At 34.9% G+C, this 27122-nt stretch overlaps 1 protein-coding gene across 2 annotated transcripts in view; it reads right to left on the bottom strand.

Moving 5' to 3' along the window:
• The window catches only part of LOC149807219 (nucleoporin NDC1-like), a 110100-nt gene that overhangs the window by 14447 nt on the left and 68531 nt on the right, over positions 1-27122 (bottom strand). For both annotated transcript variants that reach the window (XM_089963722.1, XM_089963715.1), the window contains exons 13-16: positions 11102-11169; positions 8755-8869; positions 7567-7667; positions 5399-5550 (exon numbers count right to left, since the gene is read on the bottom strand). In XM_089963722.1, coding sequence (XP_089819848.1) covers positions 5399-5550; positions 7567-7667; positions 8755-8869; positions 11102-11169 — 436 coding nt within the window. The remainder of the gene's footprint in view (positions 1-5398; positions 5551-7566; positions 7668-8754; positions 8870-11101; positions 11170-27122) is intronic.

The following is a 27122-nucleotide window of genomic DNA, read 5'->3' on the forward strand; positions in this document are numbered from 1 at the left end:
ATTAGATTAAATAAGGACAATGATTTTTCTTTGAAATAAAGTTCATAAAGATAAAAAAAATTGAAAACTAGCAGAGGTACCCATTGCCAACTAGGAAAATTAGGGCCTAGAGGGTAAAAAATGTGTGATTCTATTTAAAAAAATAGGGACACTTATCACAGCAAAGGAAAATGCCAGGTGGATGCCAGAAGAATGATAACAGCATTTAAAACATTACAAAACTATGTACACTTATATAGCACTATTTACAGTACACAGCTCTTTGTATTATTTTAATTGTCCTCTAAACTGCTTCTGGCTCTTTTCAGCTTTGCCAGAAGCTTCTTTTACTAAAACACGGCAACAGGGGTGGGCTTTCAGTCACTGTCTGACATGTTAAAGTCAAGACACAAGAAAGGTTTACTGAAACACGGCCGAATATAGTTCACAAAGAAACATGAATATTGCAGAAATCTAATTATAAAAAAGCAAACACAGTACATCACGAAGAAACAAAAGCGAAATGAAGCATTCTGGATAAAGAAGTGAAACTGATCATATGACATGAATTACCAGAAACACTTGGAAAGGACCAAAATGAACTGTTATTGTTATTACAGTATTTAACATACTGGAAACTAACCTCATGTTGCAAATTACCAAAAAAGACTGGAAAGGTCCGAAAACACTCTCAAGTTATATACCAGAAACTGATCATACATGACAAATTTCCAGAAGTGACTTGAACCAAAATAGTCTGATATGGCTTCAACTTCCACCAAATTTTGGGGGTTTACTTTTTCTTTAAGAAAAATCATGATTTTTGTCTATAGCAGTGTGATTTGTGAACAGGTCATTCATGCCCAAAGCTTCAACAACAAAAAATCGAAAAAAGTTAAAAGCTGTGTTAAAACATTTCTACAAATCTAATTGGAAAATCTGCATAAAAATTCAAAATGTGCCTACTGTAAAAAATTGTCAATCACAAATGATTTCTGCTTAGTTGTGCTAACAAGGCCCTTCTTGAAAAAAGTAAAATGACCCCTCCCCCTCAAAACATTGTTAAACAAATGACAAAACTGCTGTAATGGCCTGATAATCAGGTCACAAAAATGCTTATTAAATTTCATTTTACTACTTTGAGTGATTTTTGGTTAATTATGCTGACAGGTTTTTATCAAATAAGTTAAAGTTTCAAAATGTGCAAGAAATTAACTAATCGCTGTAGTGGCCAGAAATTCTTGCCAGGCATCAATTTCACCAACTTAAAGCACTAATTGCGTGCAAAAGGTCTTATGTGCCAAATCATCTGAACAATACTGAATCTTAAAAGATATTGGTCCTTAACACAGTTGGGTTCCATTAAAACCAGATAACATCGACATTTAATCATATTATGAGCCATTTTTCACGTGTACAAATTAATCCAATGTCGATCGGCAACATCTATGGGTCAACCGATTTCAGATGAAAGATGGAATGAGAGATTTGATGATGTCACCATTATAAACATAAGAAGTCTTCAGCCCAAGTTAGCCCTTCTGGCATTCCAGCTGATCACCAATATTCACCAGTCTTAAGTTTTATCTAATGCATGCTTTTTCTTCTCAGATCTACTTAAAATATTCAGGCTTGCCTCTCTTCATTCTATCTTATGAGCAACTTTGTTGAAGGGGTGGCACCTCTTGATTCAAAACTGAATATTTGAACATTGTTTAAACCCAACATTTCAAATAATGGTTTGTGTCAGACAGCTTTCAAAAAAAATCATTTCCTTCCTTCCAAGCATTAGTTACACTGGAAGAATGGTGAAATTTATGATAAATGGCATCATTAGGGCTTTAATGTTTGAGTTAAGTCTGGAATTAAGACAAGTGACTTGTCAATTTTAGGTCAGGCCTAAATGTTAGTCATTAGATCATTGAATTCAAATATAAAATTTAAGCCTAGATTTAAATTCTGTTGGTGAAATTCAGACCAAGTCATCCGCATATGGATAAAAATATGCCATCACAATTAACTTCTAAGTTAAATAATTTCAAAAATGTGTCAAAAAATAGTTTTTAAAAAACCTCAAAAAATACTGGAATATAAGAAGACAAGTGTGACCTGCTTTTGTCCAGAGCATGAATAAACCCTCAAGATGAATGCTCCTATCCAATTTTTGGACAACCATATTTTGTTGTGTATCATGCAGTTTTTACTTACTTTTCTTGCTGTTAGGACAAGGTGTGCATTTTACATTAAAACAGAACTATATTTACATTAGTTTACCTGTTGTGGAAAAAATTGTTTTGTTTTTTGAAAGATGAATGCGTGTTATAAAGTCATTACTCAAGGCAATAAAATATTCTGAACAATTATTTTGTCATTTGTATTTAACATACAAGACAATAACTTCACAAACCTTTGTTGCTGTCTGCTTTTGTGAGTAAGACCATTGCAGACTCCATGGTTGTTGATGCTGCAAGCATTGTGGGACAAGCAAAATAAAGAATACTGGAGTGGTCACCAAAGAAAGTACCATTCAGTTTTATCTAATGGTCACACCTAAGAAGCTTGACTGGTTTACACAGTAATAGGTAAAATTGCTGTCATATATATACACATTAAATTCCTGAACTTATGTCCCAACCCAAATCATAATCATACTTGCCAACCCCTGGCAAGGAAAAAGTGTAATCCAACCCACTGTGATAAGATTTGTTCCCTGGGACAACATTTGCAGAGTCCATGCCACAACTCTTTGTCTCTAAGGGTTGAAATTTCATATTCTGCTCAAAAACATGGGGAACATGTTTTTTTTCTTATCACCCATCATACTTCTCAAAATCCAGCATCAAATACTGACAGTGGTTGGTCAGCCAGATGGACACTGTGATGGTTATGCTTTGCCTTCTGCAACACTTGTCATAAGTAAGAAAAGAGTTATCATAATAATAATTTATTTCTGTGCCTATATCCAAAACATATGATGGATTAATGTTACATTATATCCTGCCCACGGGTATTTACACATTTACATTTAAAATACTGTAGCACCAAGTATGTATTAAATATCTATCATCATTGTGGATGTGACAGGTAATGCTCAGTATAGCTTTTCATTCACTCATTTTATTAAATATTAATGGAGGTTTAGGAACTAACTTAAAGAAATGACCTGGACATAAAAAAACAAACAGAATGCAATCTGCAATGGGCTACAAAGTCATTAATTAGGGATGTTCCATTAAAACAAACAAAGGGCCCAGGGAAGGCACTTTTAAAATGGGGAACTCACCCATTGATGCAATTTAGAATTTTCTTATCATTTTAATATGAACTTTGTGAAATCAAAGTATCCTGGCATATCTTCTTTAAAAACTGCCTTTCCTGGGTACCATGTATGTTTAAATGCAGACATGATTTTGGTCTTCCATAAAAAAAGCTGACAAAATTTTAAGGGGGGTTTGTGGGTCCTTCCCCAATGGGGTCTCGAGGGGCAGCACACCTATTCTGGGAGTCCAGGGCCCCCAGCCAAAAACACATTTTACACTCGTAAAAAAACTGCTCCTGGTGCGACTTATGATCATAAAATAAACCAAAATAATCATTTGAAAAACTAATAAACTTACTAAAAATGTTCAACTTTACTTCAATAATTTCACAATATTTATAGTCACATGAATTCATTCTCCAATACTATTGATGCTGAAGTTATTTCATATGCATGTCAGTGTTCACATCATAATTAGGTCACAACAATTTGTCAATTTTTGCTGCAAATATATTTTACTTCTCTCTTTTCATAACAAATCTGTAAAATAAACACCCAAGTACATCAACTATATACAAATAATCCCATACATTCACCTGTCTTTTTCACCAATGGACACAACCTGTTGATATGCCAGTCAAACTCTTTTTGTGGCTTTGGCAAAGATTTCTTTAGCCTTCCTTTTTGTCACCACTGACTTTTTTTTTGCTCAAATGTGCAATCATTTCTTTTTCTTCTCAGTGAAAGCCTTTTTCCTTTTAAGCTGGTGCTTGTATTGGTGACATGCAGTAAACATATTCTGACAGAGGGCTACATCTGTTCTCTCATGCAAGAAATCCTCCTTCTTATAGTAATTAATTTCACTTTTTCCAGATGCCTTCTGACCTTCAATTTTTTCTTAGCTACTTTTGTAGGTGCTGTTCCAAACTCTTCCAACTGCGATTACCGCAATTCAGATCTTTCATGCAGAGGTCACAAAATGACAGTTTTCTAGCATTCAGATTTCTTATAAACTGACCAACAAAATTTCCGTCAACTTTTTGCTCCAGCCATTCCCATTGCCAAGTTTTTTTTAAACCTTTAACTAAACTTTTCTTGTCATGCTCTCTCTCAATAACTCGGGATGCCAAGTTTTGCAAGCATGCTTCTTCTTTCCACTGCCATCAGTTTCAATTACACGAAGATTCATTGCATGAATTTAAACTGTTGACCTATCAGAATACTCTTTATGAGAGTCATGTGCTAACTAATATATGGAACGAATAATTTATAAGGGTCGTTGCAGAATGGGACCGGACAGACTGTTTTTTAAAAACCGATCGGAGATGATATAAAAAACACACTATATCAAGAAAAATCTGATTCGTCAGGACAAAAGCAGAATTCCACTTTAAAACGGAGAAAAATCATGTCTGTAAATGGAACAGCCCTTACAGACAAATTATTGAATGAAAATGAACCTGGCAGCTTTTTTTTTGTCCACAAAAGTCTTTTGTACTGAATCTGGGAATTATTTCAAAGCAAAAATAGTTAATTTTAATATAGCCTTTTACAACATTTGGAACACTAATTTATGACATTTTGGTTGCTGTTGCATATTATTGTTTTTTCTTCAAGCTTAGTTCTGCATCATTTAAATAACTTGTGTAACATATGGCAATATAATGTACCCATAGAATTAATACAAACGTTTTAAAGATTCAATAAACTTCACTCTATCTTGATGTCTGCAAGCATTACTAGTCTTTTGAGCCTTTCTTCAAGAGTGAATGGTGAAATTGGTCTGGAATAAAATGTAATTTTTGATTTGCTGATGGCACAATGTGGTAAACTTTAAAAATCTGGTGTAAATATTATTTATTCCCTTAGATGCTGAATAATCTTAGATGTGTATTTGTGTATTACAAAGCTATGCCACTTAAAAGATGCTACATATGCGTGTAAACACTTTCACATATAGAATGTACGAATTGACCTTTGTAATATTTGTAGAGAATAAATTTAGTCACAAATTGCAGAGAGATGATCGGCACATTTTTTCTCATATGTAATGACCTACTAAAGCCATTTGTTTTTAAAACTGTCCCACAAATTGATAATATAAATTTCTCTCTCAAGGAGTCATTTACTGCTAATTCTTATTTCCGATCAAATACTTACATGATACACTTTCCAAATGAATCAATAATTCTGTATATAGAACTTTTGAGAGAATTCTGCAGTAGATATCTTAAGGCAAGGTTACTGGCTGCCTGGTCTTTTTGTCCTTTCCTTCCCGGTCCCCCAACAGTTTTGAGATGCTTATCAATATTCTAGAAGGAATACAATACAATTATTTATGTAAGGATATGGCAGGATATGGCAAATAAAAGGTCTGCATTATCCTGAATAAATATATCATGACACAAATATAATGAAATGGTTAGAAAGTTGCACTTCATAAAAAGCAGGAATTGAACCAACACAGGTAATGGCATCTTTCACTGGACTCTCATGTATCAGTACTTTAATTCCAGTGACTATGTCGGCATCCCCATAATGGAACCCAACAAGGGCTCACAGTGCACAGGAATCAAATTTCTAGGCAAGCAGAAATTAACACAGTTCAGTGAGGAAACACACCACATTTATATTTGGAAAAGCACAAAATTATACACCACTCCCTAATTTTGGCACACTGAGATAACTTCTGAATCTCTTTATTATGCAGAGGCAGCTGTAGGTCCTATTTTTCTTATAAAAAAATATCAAAATTGGTAAATTAAAAATAAAATAAGTGGTATATCAAATATTGCTCATTTTATTGTTAAAAGGTGTTTGTTGTTGTTGCTGTAGGGTTTAATGCCATTTTTCAGCACAAGATAGGCTATACATGGCAGCCAGTATAAATGGTGGAGGAAGAACCTGGGAAAACCCTGGAAAGAACCACCGACCCATGAGAAGCTACTGGCAAGCTTTCTCACATCCATGCAGATAGAGATGAGATGGCAGTGATCCGTACCGGTGAGTGCTTTAGACCACTTGACCACTCGGGGTCCCTTAAAAGGAGGTAATCTGGAAATTTGAATCAATACCATGAAATCTTCAACTTTTAATATGTCAAACATGTTTACAAAAAATTCTGAGAACAGTGTGAATAACTATATTGTGAAATATAAATCAAACAGTTGTGCTTACTGGTGACAACACTTTAAGAAATTAATACCAATTAAATAAGTATTTTTAAGTTAAATTTGTTTTAGTTTTATCTTCTTTTTATCTTCTCCTTTGGTCTCAGTGTAATCATCATAAATGTGATAAGCCCTCTGTGAGAAGTGTTAATCAACTGTCAAAGTGATGCATGCAAGCATTTCCACCAGAACCAAATTAAGTGTGTTTTGCTTCTAACTTGTGGAAGTGCTTGCTGCATTGATACAATCAATTACAAAAGATCTGGTTTGTATTATAATGTTGTTAATTATGTAATTTGTATCAAATAAAGCAAACTAGAAGAATAAAGAAAGTTAAAGGGCAAAAACTGAGCACTGTTGAATATTAAATTATCTAACATTATCATACTCATTTGCAATTTTATTAAGGATAGCAAGGGAACCTAGTTTTATTGTTAAAAGATGGTTGTTGTTGTTGTTGTTGTAGTGTTTAACACCATTTATCAGCACAAAATAGGCTATACATGGCAGCCAGTATAAATGGTGGTGGAAGAACCCAGGAAAACCCCAGAAAGAACCACTGACCCACAAGAAGCTACTGGCAGGCTTTCCACATACCCATATTGGCTGAACCCCGAGACTCAAACCCATGCAGACAGGTGAGATGGCAATGATCCATAACGTTGAGTGCTTTAGACCAATCAGCCAATCAGGGGCCTTTCTCTGTATCTGTAAATTGCACTTTGCTTATGCTGTGCTCTATGCTTTTGGATCCCTGTTGTGCATAATTATTGAGGGTGACGTGTATCAGTGAACTGTGCACTCATTGTTTTCTTTCCACTTTTTCATGCCTTTGGCATTATATTAAAAAATTGTGGGTGTTCAGATTTCAGACTTCGCTCAAATTTCCCTGCCACTGAAGTTTTTTCTCCTACCTAGATATTCAGTTATTTTCTATTCATGATATTTCTAAACTTCCATAGAAATGAACTGATAATTTAGCCCAATGGCATTAATATATGAAGAGTACTTACAAAATAAATGGATGTCAATACCAAAAAAAGTGTGTATTAAGACATTCCCCTATTTTCGTATGGTGAAAGGCAAAGTGAATGACAAAAAATTTACTAAGTTGAATAACAGAAATGTAGAACTAATCCTGGGAAAAGCAAGTCTTACCTCCTGAAGAGAAAGCATAGCTGTGATGATTCTGGGTAGTGACATTTGCACCACACCATAGGAATCCTCCTGATATGAGGCTGCCGTCAAGCTGGACAAAGCTGGAGAAAAAAATTTAATACAAATACAGCAACAAAATTAGTAAAGACTTTGCCAATCTGAAAACCAGTTTAGCAGGTTTTTAATGCAAATGACTTCTGAGGGAATAACAACACTACATTATATATATAATAAATCTTTTCAACATCAATGGGAAAACTTTTACCATACAATGAAACAAACTAAAAACTGTAATTAAATGCAAATACTATTTTCAAATAATCGAACCTCGTAACTTGAATCTGATGCTTTGATAGGAATGATTTCTATTATTATTATTATTACCTAATACACTCACTTGTAAGTCCAACTGCAAACTGCAGTGAACTGCTGCCGCATAATTCATCATCAGATCTGGGTTAATGCAGTTTGTAAGAAATAACTGATGGAACGAACATAGAACCTGGTCTGTTGGCACATTATGTGGTGGCAGATCAGGGTTTATGCTGTGTGCAGATGGACTTGACTTGTATGTGAATTATATGGCATAATTATTTGAAGATCAAATCTGTTGATCAAAGTTTAAGGCCATTTCAATATAGGCCATTTTTTTTATTATATAGGCTAGGTAGCTCGATAGTTTCTATGTTATGATCCAGTCTAAAATGTGATGACACATGGTTTATTGAACACATGTGTCAATTCTCAGACATGTGAAACAAACAACTTGGGATTTAAAGTTATTTTAAATTAATGTAAAATCACTCCCTAACCTCTTTAGTCCCAATGACAATGACAAGAATGAAATTCTAAATAGCTTGGCACAATCAAAGGAGTGTCTCTCAGCCATCGTTCCTGTGTTGAGCTTTAACATTTTGGTGAAGTTCCTGAACATTATACTTGTAGATATGCATGGGCAGAGAGTCTGTGTCCTAATATTTATTTCTTTGAAAGAGTGGGGATACAAATGTATTCTTTTACTGTATATATTCACTTTCAAGTCCAACAGCATAATGTGCCAGCAGATCTGGGTCTATGCTACTAGCCATCAAATTTGGTGTGTATGCTAGTATTCTTCCAAAAAAGGAACAGTTACTTGGATATAATTTAGATTATTGGTACAGTAACTTTAAGTATGAACTGACTCACCCTCTACAGCCCAGACCTGAATCTGTGCACCAATAAATATCTGTCGGCTCCTGGCCTCTGGGAGTTCACCAAGGAAATAAGCAATGATCGGCCGCTTCTTAAAGCTGGATATTAGCTGGAGTTTGAAAGACATTAATCATATTTAATAAAATAACAATTACAGTATCTTCTATGACTCTATCTACTGTCAAAAATATTTTGTTAATTTAAATAACAAATTCTTTTATTTATTTACACTATAATTACCTACTTATTCATTCATGATGCATTTCATGAAGTAGGAGTATTATTCAATGTACTGTGACTCAAAAAAATATATAGTTTATAATAAGAACTCTAGATTATTTCATCTGGCTTGTTTCTATGGTGCATAACACAAAACTTCAGGTGGACCCTAAAGCATAAATGTCCAGTTGTACAGACAGTAATTCCTGAAATGAAGTATCACCTTTTGTCACAGATCACAGGAGATAGTACTGAACAAAATGCATACAATTATTAAGTTTATAATTCATTAATGATTCCTAATAAATAAACTTGAAAACAAAAACAACCAATCAGTAAAGTTCAAAATACATGTTAGTGACAACTTTTCAATTTTTTTAATTTTAAACCAGTAATAGCCAGAAAGATGTGTCATCCAAATGTTATGATTCTAGACTATATAAATAATATTAATTCTATTATACAGAACCTAATAGGCATAATACAAGTTTTTAAATAAAAACTCATTGATATTACCATCCAATCAGGAGTTGTGATTTGGAAGATAGCTGCTAAAAGTGAAGCTGTGAGTACAACTTCGAAGTTAGTTCTACCCCCCCCCCCCCCACGATACATTACCTACTACTACTGTGTTACTGGTTTTATCAGTTAGGAAGGAGGCTAATTATCTCAATAAATCTGGTATAGAAACAACTGCATTTACCCTTTCAGTACGATTGTTCCAAATTGTGGGCTGGGAGAAGGTTGGCACATGCTATGCCATCACTGTGGGGCCAAAAGAAAAATTACTTCACTGATGTGCCAAAGATTGAAGGTAAAAGAAAGTGTTGTGGCATCAGTTCTCATAAACTCATTCAAAGAGGAGTGATTAAAATAGGCCCAAAATGTAGCAATATCCATAACTTTCTGGGCTTTAATTCTCATCAAAGGTCCCTATCTTCAAGGAACTGATAAGCTCTCTTGATAGTGAGGACAGCCCATCTGGAAATGGTGACTGCCAAATATCAGAAGATAATTCAGAGGTAAAAAGAGATGATTCCAAATATTCCTTTTACCTTTGGAAGAAGCCAAATAAAACCTTAAAACCCTAACTGGTCAAAGGAGTTTATCTTGATCATACCCAGCAGATCTGACTTAGACTGGGGATCTCAACAGTAAGTGATCTACTAAAGGTAGTTGATTGTTAGCCATAAACCCAGGTCAGCAAAGAACAGAAACTGAATCATAATTACTACTGAACCATAAACAACCCCTTTGCACTGACAAGGCATGAAGCTCCCTCATTTTTCTCAATGATGCCAAGGAGAGCTTGAGAAAAGTAAATAGGGTACGGTTCTCAAAGGACTTTCCATGAGTTGGTGGTTTTCCCCAAGATTTTCCTGGGTTCTTCCTTCACCGCTTATATTAGCCTGTCATGTGCTAAAAATTAGCATTAAACCCACAACAGCAATAGCTAAAGCCTAACCTACACCATCAAAATGTAAACTGCAGCTCACAGTGAACTTCTTTCATTTTAAGGGCGTGGGACTAACAGAGATGCATATGATCATCTAGTTGAACCATTCTTGCATGAACTGAGCTGGAGAAATACACTTAAAATAGCAAATTTAACCAAAAGTCAGTTCTGCATGAAATATCAGTGACCTACGTTTGTGACAACGGTGAAGAATTAATCAACATGCATTGTCATACCAAGCCAGGTGAACTAAAAACAGATCAATTCCAGTAATAATTTCCAAATCTAAATGGGTCATCTACATACAACTAAATTAAATTTCACATACCCAAAGTGGTTTTACTTATTCATGGCAAAAGGAATTCATCAAGATAGTTCAAGAAATAAAAACAAAAATGTGCAAAAACAATAATTTAAAAATTACCATAATGGCCATAAAATCTAATCAAGTCATCTACTTATGAGCTTAAGAGCAAGGCAAAGTTTGTGAAATTTCATGGCTCAAATATGATTAGTTTTTGTGCTACTGCAAGAACACAGATTCTGGTTGAAGGCAATTATATATGGCTGTAGACAAACAGCAGCATATAAAATATGCCCTCTTCTGCTATCACAGTGGATACATACAAACTTAATTCCATGTTGTCATTTCTGCTTTCTACTCACCTTGGTTTTGAATGTTACTGCTTGTTGTTTTTGATGAGATTGACCCACTGTTTTACCATTCTCATCTCCTGCAACAAAATTGTACTTTCATCTTATACTTACAACATTAGGAATTTGTTAAAGGAAGTTTACTAATTTATATATGGCATCAATTTATTAATTAAGTCATCATCATACACAATCTTATTACTTGTTAACCGAAATTGTTTAAACACTCCCTATTATGCATTTGACCAAAAACCTTTCCCACAACAAAGTCCAGGGTAATTTCGGCCCTAATTTGTGACAATAAAAGTGTATAAACCATACCAGTAATTATGGTTCACCAGCAGGGCCTGAACATTTCACTTCTGACTCACTGGTCCAGGACCAGTGACCCTACACTGCCTTGGCCCACATAAACCAAGGACTGGCCCAACAGCTAAGTCTGACATTCGAATCTATACTACACTGCATTAACATTCTAGGATTTACACTGCATAGGTCAGATGACAATAAAATTGTAATGGGTCAATTCTGGCTCAAAATGGGAAAATATTTTGTTCTGTATTAAACCATGGAAATGATTTATTTAAAATAAACAAAATTAATGTATCAACTATTTTTGACATTATATGGTTATACTTTAAATCAGGAGTGGGCAAACTACGGCCTGCGGGCCGCACGCAGCCTGCCAAGGGCTTTCATATGGCCCGCCAAGGGTTTTCATGCGGCCTAGGAACAAGTCATCATTCGCACTGACTCTGTTTATCAAATAAATGTGCTTCTTTTGAAGTTTAAGTTTTCAAATATTAACAACATATTAACAACTGAAAATTAATTAATGTTATTTAGAAAAACCTTTTGTTTTTGCTATTTCAAATATTAATTATTTTACTTAATGAACTATGCGGCCCGCGACAAGGTGTAAATTTGTGTATGCGGCACTTGCATTGGAAAGTTTGCCCACCCCTGTTTTAAAGGCCGAGTCAACTTACTGCAGGCAGAAAAATCAGCATAAAAAAACAGCCAATACTAATTATTTTATTCCATTATGTTGTTATTTTAAATAAATGGACATATACTGGACTGTGTGAAATTTACTAATTCAAAATAAGCACATTATCAGCGAGTAGATAAACAGCATCACATTTTCTCTATTTTTGGACATCATTTTGGGTGGAGGCAATTAACAGCAATGCATACTGGTGAGGCTGTTTTGGTTGATGGCACAGAAACACAAGTAGGTTATTTAGTCAGGGATTGTCCTGGGCTTCGCCAATGTCGCAAATTGCGATGTTTTTCCTTATTGGCGACAAAAATATCCCATCTGGTGATTTTTTTGGCGACAGACTTTTTGGTTATTTAATTTGTACATACAATCATGGATTTGGTCTGGATAAATTAAAAGGGAGAACGAAAGGAAGCCACAAACTTGACTAAGCAATGCACTGGAATCAATCTGTTACACAAATGATTCTTTGTTCGTATTGATAACCCCATCTTTACAGTGCATTGTTATGTCATAATCTGCTTATGCTGACATTTGGGCTGAGTACTGTATGCTGTGATACAGTCAATCATGCTACCGAACTATACCTACAACTGACCGACTTCTGAAGACACGAATAGATCAGATACAATTAACTGAATGGCTAATCCTTCTGTTTTTTGGTTTTTTTTACATATACCAATACAATAGTTTTGCTGAACCTTCATAGAAAACTGAACCTTTGAAGTACCGACTACTGTGTATAAATACAAAGCAAATGGAAAAAATCTCAATCACAATTATATCTGTCACCAGTGCAACATTATCATGAGCAAACGGAAGTTAGACGTTGCGTGTTCATCATCTCATCCTAAGTTACAAAAATTAACAGCGTTTGGATTTAGTGCAAATTCATTAGACAATACAGTCACTGAACCCGATGATAAACCTTGCAGTCAAACATCATGTACATGTAGTGCTTCAAGTGCAACACCACATTATGATGAACGGGGCAAAAATTCCCAAAAATTTCTAGACAGTTGGAAACTTGGGTGTCCGTGGCTGAGATATGATAAAAAGTTAAAACAGATGTTCTGTGATGTATGTATCAAGGCAGAGTTCGTCAATTCATTTACAACTGGCTGTGATATTTTGAAGAAGGAGTGTGTCACCAAATATGAATCCAGGCGGGTTAAGTAATATTTGTGCATTTTATTCATTAATCTTTTCCTTTTGCCATCAATCCCGTGTTACGGCTGCAGAGACTTAAACTCCGCAACAAGAAATAGCAAAAAAAAAAACAAGTTTTGCATAATTAAAAATAATTATTTATTACTCAAAATACAGGAGTGAAAGAATCCCTAAATTGGGTATGAATTTATGCTTATATATACGGTCCAATATTGCCAGGTGTTGATTCGTGTAAGTTTCATTCGTGGGAATGGAGATTCTATTTTGCTTGTTGAGAAAATTTATACAGCATTCAGTGATCATTCTTGGGATTTAGGAAGCAATTCACTACAAGCTTTGTGAAGCTAGCCATGGGGGGGGGGGGTCATTTAATTACGGAATGCATGCAATCGACGGTCGCATTATACGTCCCTTAGCTTACATTGCAATGTACGATCATAGGGTTTTATTATTATTAAAATGTCAACTAAAGTTGATAATGCATTTTTTTCCAGGTAACAACAGTCATACATGTGCACGAACGGTGATGCGGGATGCCGACACCATGGAAGCAGCGAAGATCACTGCCATTAGTAAAAGCAAAAATGCTATTATTAGTGCTATGCGGAACACTTTCTTTGCAGCTTACTACAAACTGCATTCAGCAAGTGGGCAGCCCTAAAATTGCGACGGATCTTCATGTAACACTTTGTAACATTTTGTTAATGCTTGTTGTAATTAAAGTATTAACTAACACATCTTTTGTAATTTTCATTGCCTGTTACATTAATAGACTAAATTAACACTTGGAAAAATGTACACTACTTGTTCTGGCGACACTTTTTGAAAATTGGTGATAAAATATTGAGGTTGGCGATTTTTTTGGCGACAACTTTTTAAAAGCCAGGACCATCCCTGTTTAGTGCTGAGGAAACTGTAGTAAAGAGCCTTGCTCAATGGCACACGAAAGTAGCAGACCCAAGCTGGTTCGATGGCAGGATTCAAACCCACACCCTTTCAATCGTAAGTCTCGCTGAGGAGGTGATCTTACACCTGACAGACTCGGCTTTAGTGACTAGTTGTGATCATGTTTAAATTAACCTTAATAAAAAAGCCTAGCTCATCAGGATTTCTAGTATTAAAGATTTATTATAAAAAAAGATCTGTGCATGTAAATGTATTTTAACACAGAAATAGTTTAAATTCTTGTGCTATGCAATCAATCAATTTTTGTTCTCCTTTATCATACTTTTCTTCTGTATCTGAAGGAAAGCAGGGGAAGTAATACTAGGGAGTATGGAGAACCACACATTCTGGGTTGCACACAGTTCTTTTCTATTGCTAAAATAATGCAAATCAGATTTTACAAAATTAAATTATGGAACAAAATCTGCAAACATTTTAATAGAACCACTGATAAAAAATAGCAAAATAAAACACATTCAGAAATGAAATAAATAATAGGTCTTTTATGACTGAAGTATACATCAGAAATAAAGCATGTACATAAAACTGTCCATTAGATCAATTGACCTTACGCCAGAAGGTAGATCGCTCCGCCCACCGAACACGTGACTTGACAACGTCTTAACCTCCGACAAACATTCTGTGAAAATGGCGTGCGTGATAACATTAAAAGATATACCAGACAATATTGGTGAGCAATATTTGCCATATGAAGCAACATTGAGACAGAGACAGAAAGCGAGAGCATTTATCCATCGCTTACACTTCTCTAAGTTATGTCGGTATGCGGAGAACTCGCCCCCACGTATCTGGAGAAGTCGCCCCAGAGTGTTTGGAGAAGTCTCCCCAATTGGTTGGAGAAGTCATCCCAAAGCTTGTCACCCAAATAACCTTTTTATAACACAGTTAAGTCATCTTTTACGTGATTTATATATATATATATATATATATATATATATATTTACACGATCACACATGAGATATTAACTAAATTAAAGCAATGTCATAGTAATAGTTATAAGGACGATATTAAGTCTGTATATAATCTAATGAATGACGACAGTATAGTGATTAAAAAAGGATGATAAGTCAAACACTATTATTATTGTGAATCAAGACGATTATGTTAAAGAAGTTGAATGTCAATTAGAAATTAAATAAAAAATTTCAACATGCATTAATGAGATCGCTAAAAATAATAATTACGTATGTGAGGAATTTGAAACTTTCCCTCCTAACATGCATACACCTCAAAATTAATAATTCTGTATATGAGGAATTTGATACTATCCCTCTTAACATACGTACACCTCAGTTCTACGTATTACCAAAACTCATAAAAATCCTGACCATAATTTACCTTTAAATTTTCCAGGACGACCAATTATATCAGGTTGTAATTCATATACTGAAAACCTATCCAAATTTATTGATAGTGTTTTACAACCTTTAATGAAATCACTTGCTTCATACATTAAAGATACAAATACTTTCATTAAAATGTCGAAGTATATTCCACATCTATCTGATAATTTAAATCCTGGTATCATTAGATGTAACATCACTATATTCCAACATTCCACATGCAGATGGTATTGAAGCGTGCAAATATTTTCTTGATAACAATCTTAATAATAGCACACTATCTAGCGAAGATATCTGTAAAATAATAAAAACTTATCTTGGAAAATAATTAATTTCAATTTAATAATACGAATTACATACAGATAATGGGTGTTAATATGGCTCATATATACTCTTCGCTTTCATGGGTGAATTAGAAAAGGATTATATTCAAAACGAAAAGTTTAATCCATCTCTTTGGTCCAGATTTTTAGATGACATATTTATGATCTGGAAGCATTCAACTGAAGAACTGAAAAAAAAATGATTGATCGCCTAAATCATTTTCACCCAACGATTAAATTTACTTATACTGCATCTAGTATGCATGTTTCATTTTTAGATGTAAATGTAATAAAAAATATTGATAACACTATCTCTACAAATATTATTAAAATGCATCTAATGATTTGAAGAGCAGAGCAAAAGGGACAGATAACACTTATTTTTCGTTAAGTACAGAAGCGGAGTTGATGAAATGGAAAAGTTGAAAAATTGCAAATTTTATAAATTTAATACGTTATTAGGTTGAAGAGAAACAACAATAAATAAAGCCTTAACCATGTGGCTATATCTCGGAATTACTATATATGATCCTTGGGGCGACTTCTCCAGGTGAAGTGGGGCGACTTCTCCAAACCGTTGTGAAATTTGTAAATATATACAATAGCCGAGTCGATATCGACAGAAGCAGCTTGTCGGAGGAAAATGGCGGACGTAAACAGTGTCTGGAGGTGTGTATAATAGCGCTCGCTGATTGGTCAATCGAGCAGAATGATTGACAACTGGCGATAGGTCAATTCTGTATAACCAAACAAACCACAATAAACTTGCAAAATTATAATGATATGTTGTGAGTGGATGAAGAGATAGTAACTAAGGAAACATCTGAGCAGATGCATTTATAGTAGAAAGAAAACATAATTTGAGGCTTGCATAAACTATGTAATGTTGTAATTAAGGGTCAGAATTTCTTTGCACAACTACAGATGTGTTGGCAAACAATGTTGCTTTTATTTCTAAACACTGATTTTGCTCCAATAAGAATATATTTTTGTAAGATCCATATCTAGATTTATATACCTTTATCATTAAAAAGAATTTTTTCAGACTATAATAAAACACTTAAAATCAACAAGATATAAAGAATGGGAGATTGTTTACAATGGTGGTATTCTTATAATGCTAAATATAGGCTTTATGTTTACAACAAAAAAATACCACAAAAAATAGACCGCTCCAGTAGCCTAGTGGTTAGAGTGTCAGAGTTGGATGCAGGAAGGTCATGGGTTCAACCCCCCCCACCCGAGTCATAACAAAGACTTATAAAAATGGTACTAACAGCTGATAACGAGTTAGGCCTCAAGGACAGCTACCATTCTAATGTAGCCCACATATTAGTGCAAAAAACGTTAAATTTACCCTTTTAAGCGGCCACATATTGGTTATTTACAGATAAAAACAAAACTATTATTTGTTAATTTTTCATCTACATGCATTGATATTTCTTCCAACATACTAATAAAGTAAATTCAGTCCAAAACAAAGAAGTTAACAATCGGATTATCCTTACTGTTGTGTTTCTTAGATATGAGGTTTTGACACTTCGATAACTGGCTATTATTACAACCAATAATTATCAAGATGACGAAAACTAACTGCTAAGAAGTGCTGTATTGTTCAGCTCAAGTCAGCATGACATCCAGTCATCAGATAGTAAAATGGTATGTTAGCCGTTGTGGCATCACTCTTAGATTTAAAAATATTCTTAACCAGGACCCAGGTAGCGGACAAGAATGTTTATTCTTCTAGCTGCATGCCAGAAATGGAAGATCATTACCCTGGTTGCACTCAGTTTTTATCTGCTATATTCAGAGAGAACAGGGCATAATTACTTACTTTGGCCAAATGACAGAGAAATGTGAACATCCCCAAAATACTCCTAGGACAGGCCCCAGGTCTGAATATCTCTAGATTCTGTTGCTTGCCTGCCAGTGTTTGCTTTATCTGTCATCACCTTGTTATCAGCAAGTGTGACTTTCACTCATGTCAAATATAACTGCTTTTAGACTCCCAGCTAACTGTCCAGTTATAATGCCCCTATTTCAGTTCCCTGTGTTTGAAAGCTAGCTTTAAATATGGGATTTCTATATTTATTGTATTGGGCATAATAAATGGTAGGTCTATATTTTGTACCAAAATAAGATTAGCTGACTGTTGTTGTGATGTATTTGATTGACAGATGCTTCAAATACATTGTCTAAATAGTTTTGTGACTTTTTACAAGAATACTTACAGTTTTATCTTGAAGACACGGAGTATGTAATATCATCAAGAATTTGAAGAGGAAGAAATGGTAAGAATTCTATATTACCTGCATTCAGTAATTTGTATTATCACTTAGTGTATCACATACATAAACTTTCTATTGTGAGTTTCTATTTGAGATACTTTATATATATATATATATATGGAATTGTAGAAATATAATAGCCTTATACCACGGTCATTTGCAAAAGTTTATAGAATTAATGTATCAATCCAGTTTAAGTTCATTGACAGTTCAATAATAATAAGTTAAGTTCAATCTCCAAAATCCACAAAATCAAGAAACCCAGAGTTCATGTCACTTTAATTCTCATGTTGGTCATTTATTTGTCTAATTGCAGCAAGAAGTAATTAAGGCATAACATTGTCTATGTCGGTAAATTAGAAGTGTATCATCATTAGATAGTAGTACTTTTTTGCCTAATGTATATTATAAGTAGCATAGATAGAGACTATGGTAATTAGCATATATGTTTGTAAATGATCATGGAAGTGTATAAAGCCTTTAATCATACATTGGATCATAACTGACACCAGCCTTGTGAAAATAGCATTCAGGCAACAAATTGAAGCAATTGATATATGGTCATATGTGTTTGTAGTTTATATTTCTATCAATCTCTCATATCACTGATCAATCATACTTGTAATCTTTTATCTTCCAATACATAAAATCTAGTACCAAAATTCTAACTTTATATTTTATTATCTAGTTTGACAGAATTGTTGACATTAGATAGTTAAATAATTTCATTCTTCAACAGGTTTCCATCTGTATACCATCACTCGAGTCTCTACCTTTCAATAAAATCGAAGATGGAACTTTCATAGCCATAGATGATCTTGTAAAGTTCCTTAAATCTAACCATTCGATTCATGACAAGAAAAAAATTGTGAAGAAAGAAAATATTGTACAAGAATTACAGCGACATGATACTGGGATAATCCAGAGAGAAGAAAAGAATTTGGTTTCTTTGTCGTCTTTCTTTCGATATATGTTCCATCACTATGATGACTTCCAGGTTTGCAAAGTGGTATGTGATGAACTCTTAGAAAAACAAACACAGTCTATATCTTCAAACAAATGGAATAAATCAACATGGAACCTTTATCAACAACTAGCGTCTGTTGAAATTTTAAATTTGGGTCTGTATGAAGAAACAATTAATAAGCTACAACTTGAAGGGCTGAAGATTCCATCTTTAATTATTGATTATAAAACACAGTTCACCGACAGCGAAAGGAATAAAATTCAATTGTTCGAATGGCATTATAGTTCCTTTTGTAAGAAAGAAGCATCAGACTATGAAGATGAGCAGGAAAGTAAATGGGAATTCTTTAGATTATGTAAAGAGTTGGCAGAAAAAGGACAAGAACTCAATCAGTTGTGCTTGAAGGTATGTCAGCGGAATGTTGCTCGAAAGTTTGCTGCTGATGCAATAAATGGAATTACTATCCATCTTGAAAGTATCCAACGACCTGAGAAAATAGAAACCGACACAGAAAATGCTTTTAGAGACATACCTGCTCCTCAGTTTCAAAATATTATTTGTTTTCAGTGCACAAATGTGTGTGCACATAAAGCAGGAGTACACATTGGTATCGAATTGCAGGAATTGCAACATAATGTTGAAATGTATGATGATATGTCTCTGATAGTTCGTGCCTCTCTGAAGAAAAGTCACAATGTTTATGTGCCTGTCATACTCTTCTTTCCCAAAGGCTGCCTTCCGCCTGGTGAGCGTTTTACTGCAAGAAGTCATCTAAAATCTGGAAAACTCCAACCCCATTATGTGTCACTTTCATCTTGTCTGGATGACCAAGATCTCCCAGAGGAATATAGAATTCTTGACTCCTTTTGCTTTCAATGTTTTAAATAGGAGAAACATTGGCTTGCTGATCCCTTAGATATGAACCACTTTCAAATAATGAGAGAATGGCACTTGCACGTTCCTTTACTATTCCAGTGTTTATTAGAACAAACACTACTGAACAAAGACAGCCTCAGGCGTCGATCATCAGATGATTTCTACACATCAGAACTATCCTCTTTATATTGCCATTTCGATTCATCACTGAACATACTTAACAGAAATTACAGCGGTCTCATACAAGATATTGTCACAGATGAGTTGTTCATCAACTACTATAACATCACATCTGTTTTTTCCATCACATCAGCTACCAATATGAGTCAAAGTCTACGAAATGGAGACAGACGTCTTAAGAAAGCTGCAGATCCAGAACTTTGTCACTTTAAAACATATCTGAAACCATACCCACTTTGCTATATAAAAGCAAGTGATGTCTCATCTTCTGAACATTTGGTTTGTATTAGAGACTGCCATCTTATATTTTTCATGGACAATCTGGTCCAGCTCACCATGAAAACTGACCCACAACCTGGTGAAAGGAGAATAAATCAACTATGCACCCTGCCCATTACAATCAAAGGCATTCCAAAAGATTCAAACGATGTATTAACATGGCATCTTCCACTGTGTGAAGAAAAAGAAGATTGTGCATGCAAGGAAGCACCACCGCTGGAAAAAGAAGATCTAGAATGGGTTCTACTAAAGATGACCTCTGATGAAGAGTGTGCTTTTGAACGTTTTCAGCAGCAAGCCAAATGGGGCCTGAAATACATATGGACAAGACTTAATCATTACAGCCCTTCACAAACATTCTAGGCAAAGCGGCTTCGATGGAAAATTCAGAATTTCAGGAAGAAAACATGGATCTAGATGAAAGCTTTTCATCCTTGGCCATTCATGATTTGGAGAAAATGGATAAAATTAGTAATAATGATAGAACTGAAAACTTCCCACTAAACATCTCCAGTGGAGATATAGAGAACATTAATGGAACCATTACCTCCATTACATCAGTTGACAGTAATGGTGATACAATCGAGGATATGAAAAACATCCAGGATGATCCAAATGTATCTTGTGATTTGTTACCATATATTGATGTCAGTGATATAGATGAGGAGGATGTACATCCAATGTATAAAGATAAAATGAATAAAAAAAGAGGAAAAGAAGACGAAGAGGAGGAGGAAGAATATTCAAATATTAGGATAAAAGTTGGTGCTAATAAAGATATTCTCCAAGATGTTCAAGCCCTCCTTGAAGAAATACAGATACCATTTATGACAAACAAAGATGAAACTGTTGTCTGCAGTACTGATAGTAGCATACTAGAGTATCAGGATCTAAACAACACACCATCACCGCCACTATTATGCCGCCATCCTCCACTCTCCAGTGGTAGAGATGACGACATAACCACATTGAAAGTGGTTCTCGATGATTTTTTGGAGAAGGCTGAACTGAGTGAAACAAATGATAAGGTTCTGTTTGCACCTGACTACAAGATTGCCAGAAATCTTTTAAGCTTATAGATGGGAACAAAAAGTATGCAACATTTCTTCCAGAATTTCCAGTACTGCACTTGAGAAAGTCTAAAATCATGAATTTAATATCAGATTATGAAACATCAGGCCTCATTCATATACTGAAATATATGAGAGATGATGATATTGAAAAAGACTGCAGTAAATTGGTAAGTATCGAGAACATCCACGCGAAATGTTTGGCGATTGTCAGCAGCTTTGCATATCTCGGTTATCATCACGTTTATCAACTCGCTACCACATTCACATGCAGAGGAGCTGGAAAAACATTTGTGTGATCAGGAGTTATCCGTCAGCCAGCTTGAATTGAGATTGGGACAAATGTTGAAAGAATTCATTAAGAAAACATCCACTGAGAATAAAACGTTTTCCCTGCATACTGATATAATGAGGCATTGTGACGAAATTGTAGCCATCGCCGTTGCTGAAAGACTAGGAGGAAAAGATGGATACAACTTACTACTGGCCAGTGTGAAGTCTTCACTTCCGTTCTCATTCTTAAATGGAGCTTCCAGTTATGCTGGATTTTGCACATGGCTTTTGATAGAACATTACAAATCAAGTCACTTTCACAGACAAATGAAACATGCTCTATTCAGTACCTCTCACAATGGTAGTATTGTCAGGTTTGGATTAGACACTGCTCGAGAGATTGACCACAGAGATGCAAAGAAATGTATTCGACCAGGGGCCACACTAAGCAATGTAATGATAAGGATGTCCACAGTAGACGAGCAGAGACAAGTCCATAAAGTAATCCAGTCTGTCATCTCAGGAAAGGATGCTTCAAAGATTAAGCAAGATGAGAAAAAAGATGAAGAGATAGCATCCAAAATTTCAGAAAGGTACATGGGAAGAAAAGCCAGTGATAATGACTTGGGCCATATTGTAAAAACAGTTGGTCTGATACATCGAAGAAAGGGAATGTCATCAAGTTTTGATCCCATTCTAAGAAATGTATATCACAAGGAGAATCCAGAGGTTCAGCAAGAGATGTTAGATTCAACCACAGAAGAGATAGGAACATTCATGATTCACAGATATGCAGCAAGAGAGTGTCTATTGGGTATGACACTTAGTGATTGTCCTAACATTGAATTGATAAACGGACCCAAACATCTCATTAACAGAATAAAAAGATCAAAAGGGTCAACAATCAAGAGGACTAAAGGCGTACCCAAAAATACATCATGTAAGAGCATGAAAGAAAAAAGCGAGGAGAAAAGAAAAAGGACAGTAAAGAAGATGACAACGATTGTGGACTGTCTAAGCTCTTCCATGAATACTTGTCAGTCAATCTTTAAGCCAGATGGGACAAAATCATCCACAAATAAATCAGCTGGTGTGAAAAGAGCTCTTCTCGAGTTGATAAAGAAAATATCTGATACTCGAGCTACAAGTGAGCAAAAGGACGATTTGCCAGACTTAGATGAGTTCATCCTAACAGATTTCAAAGCTGTTCCACCGACCATAAAGGAACAAACGAAAGCTTCAGTTGTAGAATTTGCCGGTGTGAAGTTCAAGACATCAGCTTCGACTGGAGACCAGTACGCAGAGTACATATCAAAGGCAATTCTTCACAAGCTGATAGGACACCTTCCAAATTTACGTCACATTGTTATATGTGAGGAAAAATATTCCTTCACACCAGACACACTAAAAGCACATACAAGAAAAATGCGGGATTCTAAAGGAAAAATATCTATCTTACATTTGAAGGAAGAAAAAGAGGTGATCAGTGAAGATACATTTCACAAGCCCTCTGTTGTGGGAACAGCGACCGGCAAGAAACTTGTAAGTTCCTATTTAGGCAATCACATTGATCAGCTTCTTCTTAAGCAAAATATTATACTGGATATAGACATTGAAGCTCTGCTGACAGCATGTCATTGCCAAGAGGTCCCCTGCACATGTTGTCCTTTCACAACACCACTGAGAGTTCGATTTACTTCAGAATCAGGAATTGTTGGTATGGAGAAACTGTCTAACATCAGGCAGAGAAAGGGAGAAGCAGAAATGGCTCAACTTGATTGGATGAAGGAGCTTGATGCTGAGTTGTCTGATGGAGATTCTGTTGTCAACTTTGTATCATCAGCTGATATCGACACAGTCCTAATTCACCTATTTGGTATCAGTCTCCACTGGAAAAGAAACCAAGCTGGAACCTTTACACGCCCTGTTTATGTTTGGCTACAGAAACAAAAGCCTGAGCTGTACAACATTTCCAAAATCATAGAAAGTATTGAAAGATACTTCAATAAGAAGTATTCGGCGGCTCTGATTGCCATCATTTTGTGCATGGGAGGAAATGACTTTTTGCCATGACATTATAGAATTTCACACGAAAAGATTTTAATGAAAGCCATTGACAATCAAGGTCTTGAGCTTTTCAAACTCTTTCACATTGAAATCCATGAGACAGATGAGTCAATTTCATCCATAATGCTAAATATTGATGCATACATTTCCTTTTTAAAGGATTTGTAGTCCAAAGATCTACAATGCAGCTGCATTGTCTTTTGAAGAAGTAAGGCAAATGACAATCAAAATGCCTGGGAAAGAATTCCGACATCCACAAACATGGATGCCCCCGGAAAGTGCCCTGAGGAATTTAGGAAGCCTTATTCAAGTTCAGATAGATTATTTATTGACTATATGGTGTCACGAGGCCGCTTTGCCAGATCTTCTTCGATACTGTTGTATTTCTGTGTCCAGACGGTGAAGTTTATTACAGTTTTGGAGATGATGTTCATGTATCTGACAAAGAACAATTATTATCAATACCAGAGGAGCTACTCCAGGAGAAAATTAATTGTGCGAAACAAACTAGAGTACGAACATCAAAGAAACGTGCCTTGCATGATACACCATGCAAACAGAATCCGAGAAAACGACAGCCTCTAATGTCAACTCCAAGGTAAGCATACAAACATTTTTAACTCAACAAATTTCTTTTTTCTCTCTTTCTCTTTCTTTTCTCTCTCTTTCTCTTTCTTTTTGGGTTCTCTGTGAACAAGCTGTGCAGTTGAATTTGAATTGTAATTAAGCACAGCACACATGCATACATGTACATTGCCGTTATACACAGTTTAAATTATTTTATTTGATCATAAAATGCTTCAGTAAGGTTTATCAGATAGCTATTCATAAAATAAACAAAATTATTTTTAGACCATTTTAAATGTATAGCTACTTCTCATAGATTTCTGCTTCTCATTTTTCCTGGCAACATCTTTGAAAGAAAAACTGTTAACTTAGCCGCTAAATATGGGGAAAATTTGTACTGGACTGTTTTGGTCAAACGTCACATATCAAATGGCCAATTGTAGATCAATCAACATCAGTACTTATTTTCCTCAGTAGATACATTCTTCTTGGGACAAAAACTTTGCATGCATCTATGTGTTAATTATCCGTATTAAACTGATTTATATACCTTACCGTGGTGCATCTATATATACAGTTTTGAGGAACCCATAAATCGCATTCCATCAAGATCTATTTTTGAATCTAAGTTTCATTGTTTACCATACAGCAGTGTACTTGGATGAATTTGTGTTCTTTTCCAGAAAGATGAAGTTTTCCTAGCGATTAGCAACCAGACGTTGTAAAACACAACAAATAATGTACTACAGGACTTAGAAAGGAATGATGAAAATATTGAATGGCCATTAAAGCCCAATGCAATTCAGATAGGATAACGACTCATACCTTAAAAAGGAATTCATATAAAATGGAAATAACACACAATGTGGACAGTGTACCCCATAGGGCAGCATTTTGAACAGTTGTAAATACAATGCTCAAATAATTCTAGGATCTTGTAATAAGCATGGATAGACGCATAGTTGATATCGTACCATAGATGTTACCTCTGATGTGTTCTGGTTCGGATGTATGAAATGTTTATGTAAACTTTGACAATACTTTTAATTTACATATCATCATTTGGAAAATAAATATCAGATTCGTTCATTGGACTTTATTAATTTACAGTGCAGTCTGCAATAGATGTTAAACATATTTTGTACAAAAGTGTTATAGTAGAAGAGTCATATGTAAAAATGGGGCATAGCAAATGATTTTTTGATAAGTTCATGTGTTTACCATCTTAGAATTTCTAAAAGTATTATGTAATATTTTTTTAAAAATGCACATTCATTGAAATTAAAAAAGCAGGTGCATTATTCTTTGAGACCGACAAATTACAATGTGGGATGTAACAACATTTATATGGACTATTCATAAAACCATATAGAATGTTTCTATGTGGCTGGAAGAAAAAATCATATGAAGTAATAAGCCTTTATAGTACAGTAATGAAATGCATATAAAACGACACTCATTATATTGTCCAAACACTTGCTTCAATTGCAATATTTGGAGGTTCTGTGAACTAATAACCGGGTTCATACAGTAGTTTACACCAGCCTGGAAGAACTCATCAGGCTCACACAGGCATGGGCTTGGGATGTTAATAGCAGAGGGCCATTCAGCTGGGGTGTCATATTACCTTGGATAGAAACTATCCAAATTTTTGGGGCCTGTCCTATGAGTAAAAACACTGCAAATAGTAATTGTACATCAGATCTGACAACCTTAATGTTGCTTGTAGAGCCTAATCATAATCAAAACAAAGGCCGACAGGTATTCCTGGAATGAACCTCATGTATTAGGTACCAAATGGAACCATCATACAAACATACCTGCATCATGTGACTTGCATTTGTGTTAGCTATTTTAACTAGTCTGCCTTAGACAATTGTGTCTGATCAACATGCACTTAATGTTATTCTTCAAAGCATCCAGATGCACTGTTTTGACAAAACTGCACAATGTAGCATTAAATACATGTGTCACAAACTCCTGTGTATGCCTGAGACTCCATAATTTTATTTTTTAATGCGCCTCTGTCTCATCAATGCAACAATAGCACGAATATGATTCTACATGGGGTAGGAAAAAATATCATTTTAAAGGCTGTACACTGCATATACCATTTATAGCTTAAATAATGCACATCTGAAAATTAATAGAGCTTTTAAAAATTTGAAAGAACACCTGAATAATTTTATGCATTCACTCCACACATTACAGAAACCAGTCACAATCAGTCCAGCAGTGGAGTATACAGTGCAATCATGTGTTCCGATTAATTCAATTAACACTGACATGTGTCAACAATAATTTGTCTGCAACAAACACTCACTTTAAAGTCTTTTTTGAGACTGGATCAACATTCCAATGCTGATAAAGAGAGGAAATTTTCTATTCTTTGAAAAATACTTAGCAACTGAAGTGGAAATCTGGACCAGAAAACTACTGAGTGTCTCTTAAGTGTGCAACTTCATCACCACAGTGTATGTCATCGTTGATCACCAGGCAGTGAACTTGTGGAGGAAACTAAAAATGCTGATGGATTTTATATATAAAAAAATCTTTGTAGTGTAATACGAGATAAATATCTCATCCATTTTCATTTAATTCATAATACACTGACATATTATTATCATAACATTTGCCTTCTGAATCTGATTCATGTTCAA

Source organism: Sinohyriopsis cumingii, chromosome 1 (assembly GCF_028554795.1).
Source record: "Sinohyriopsis cumingii isolate HCF-2022 chromosome 1, ASM2855479v2, whole genome shotgun sequence".
In the NCBI taxonomy this organism is placed as follows: Eukaryota; Metazoa; Mollusca; class Bivalvia; order Unionida; family Unionidae; genus Sinohyriopsis; species Sinohyriopsis cumingii.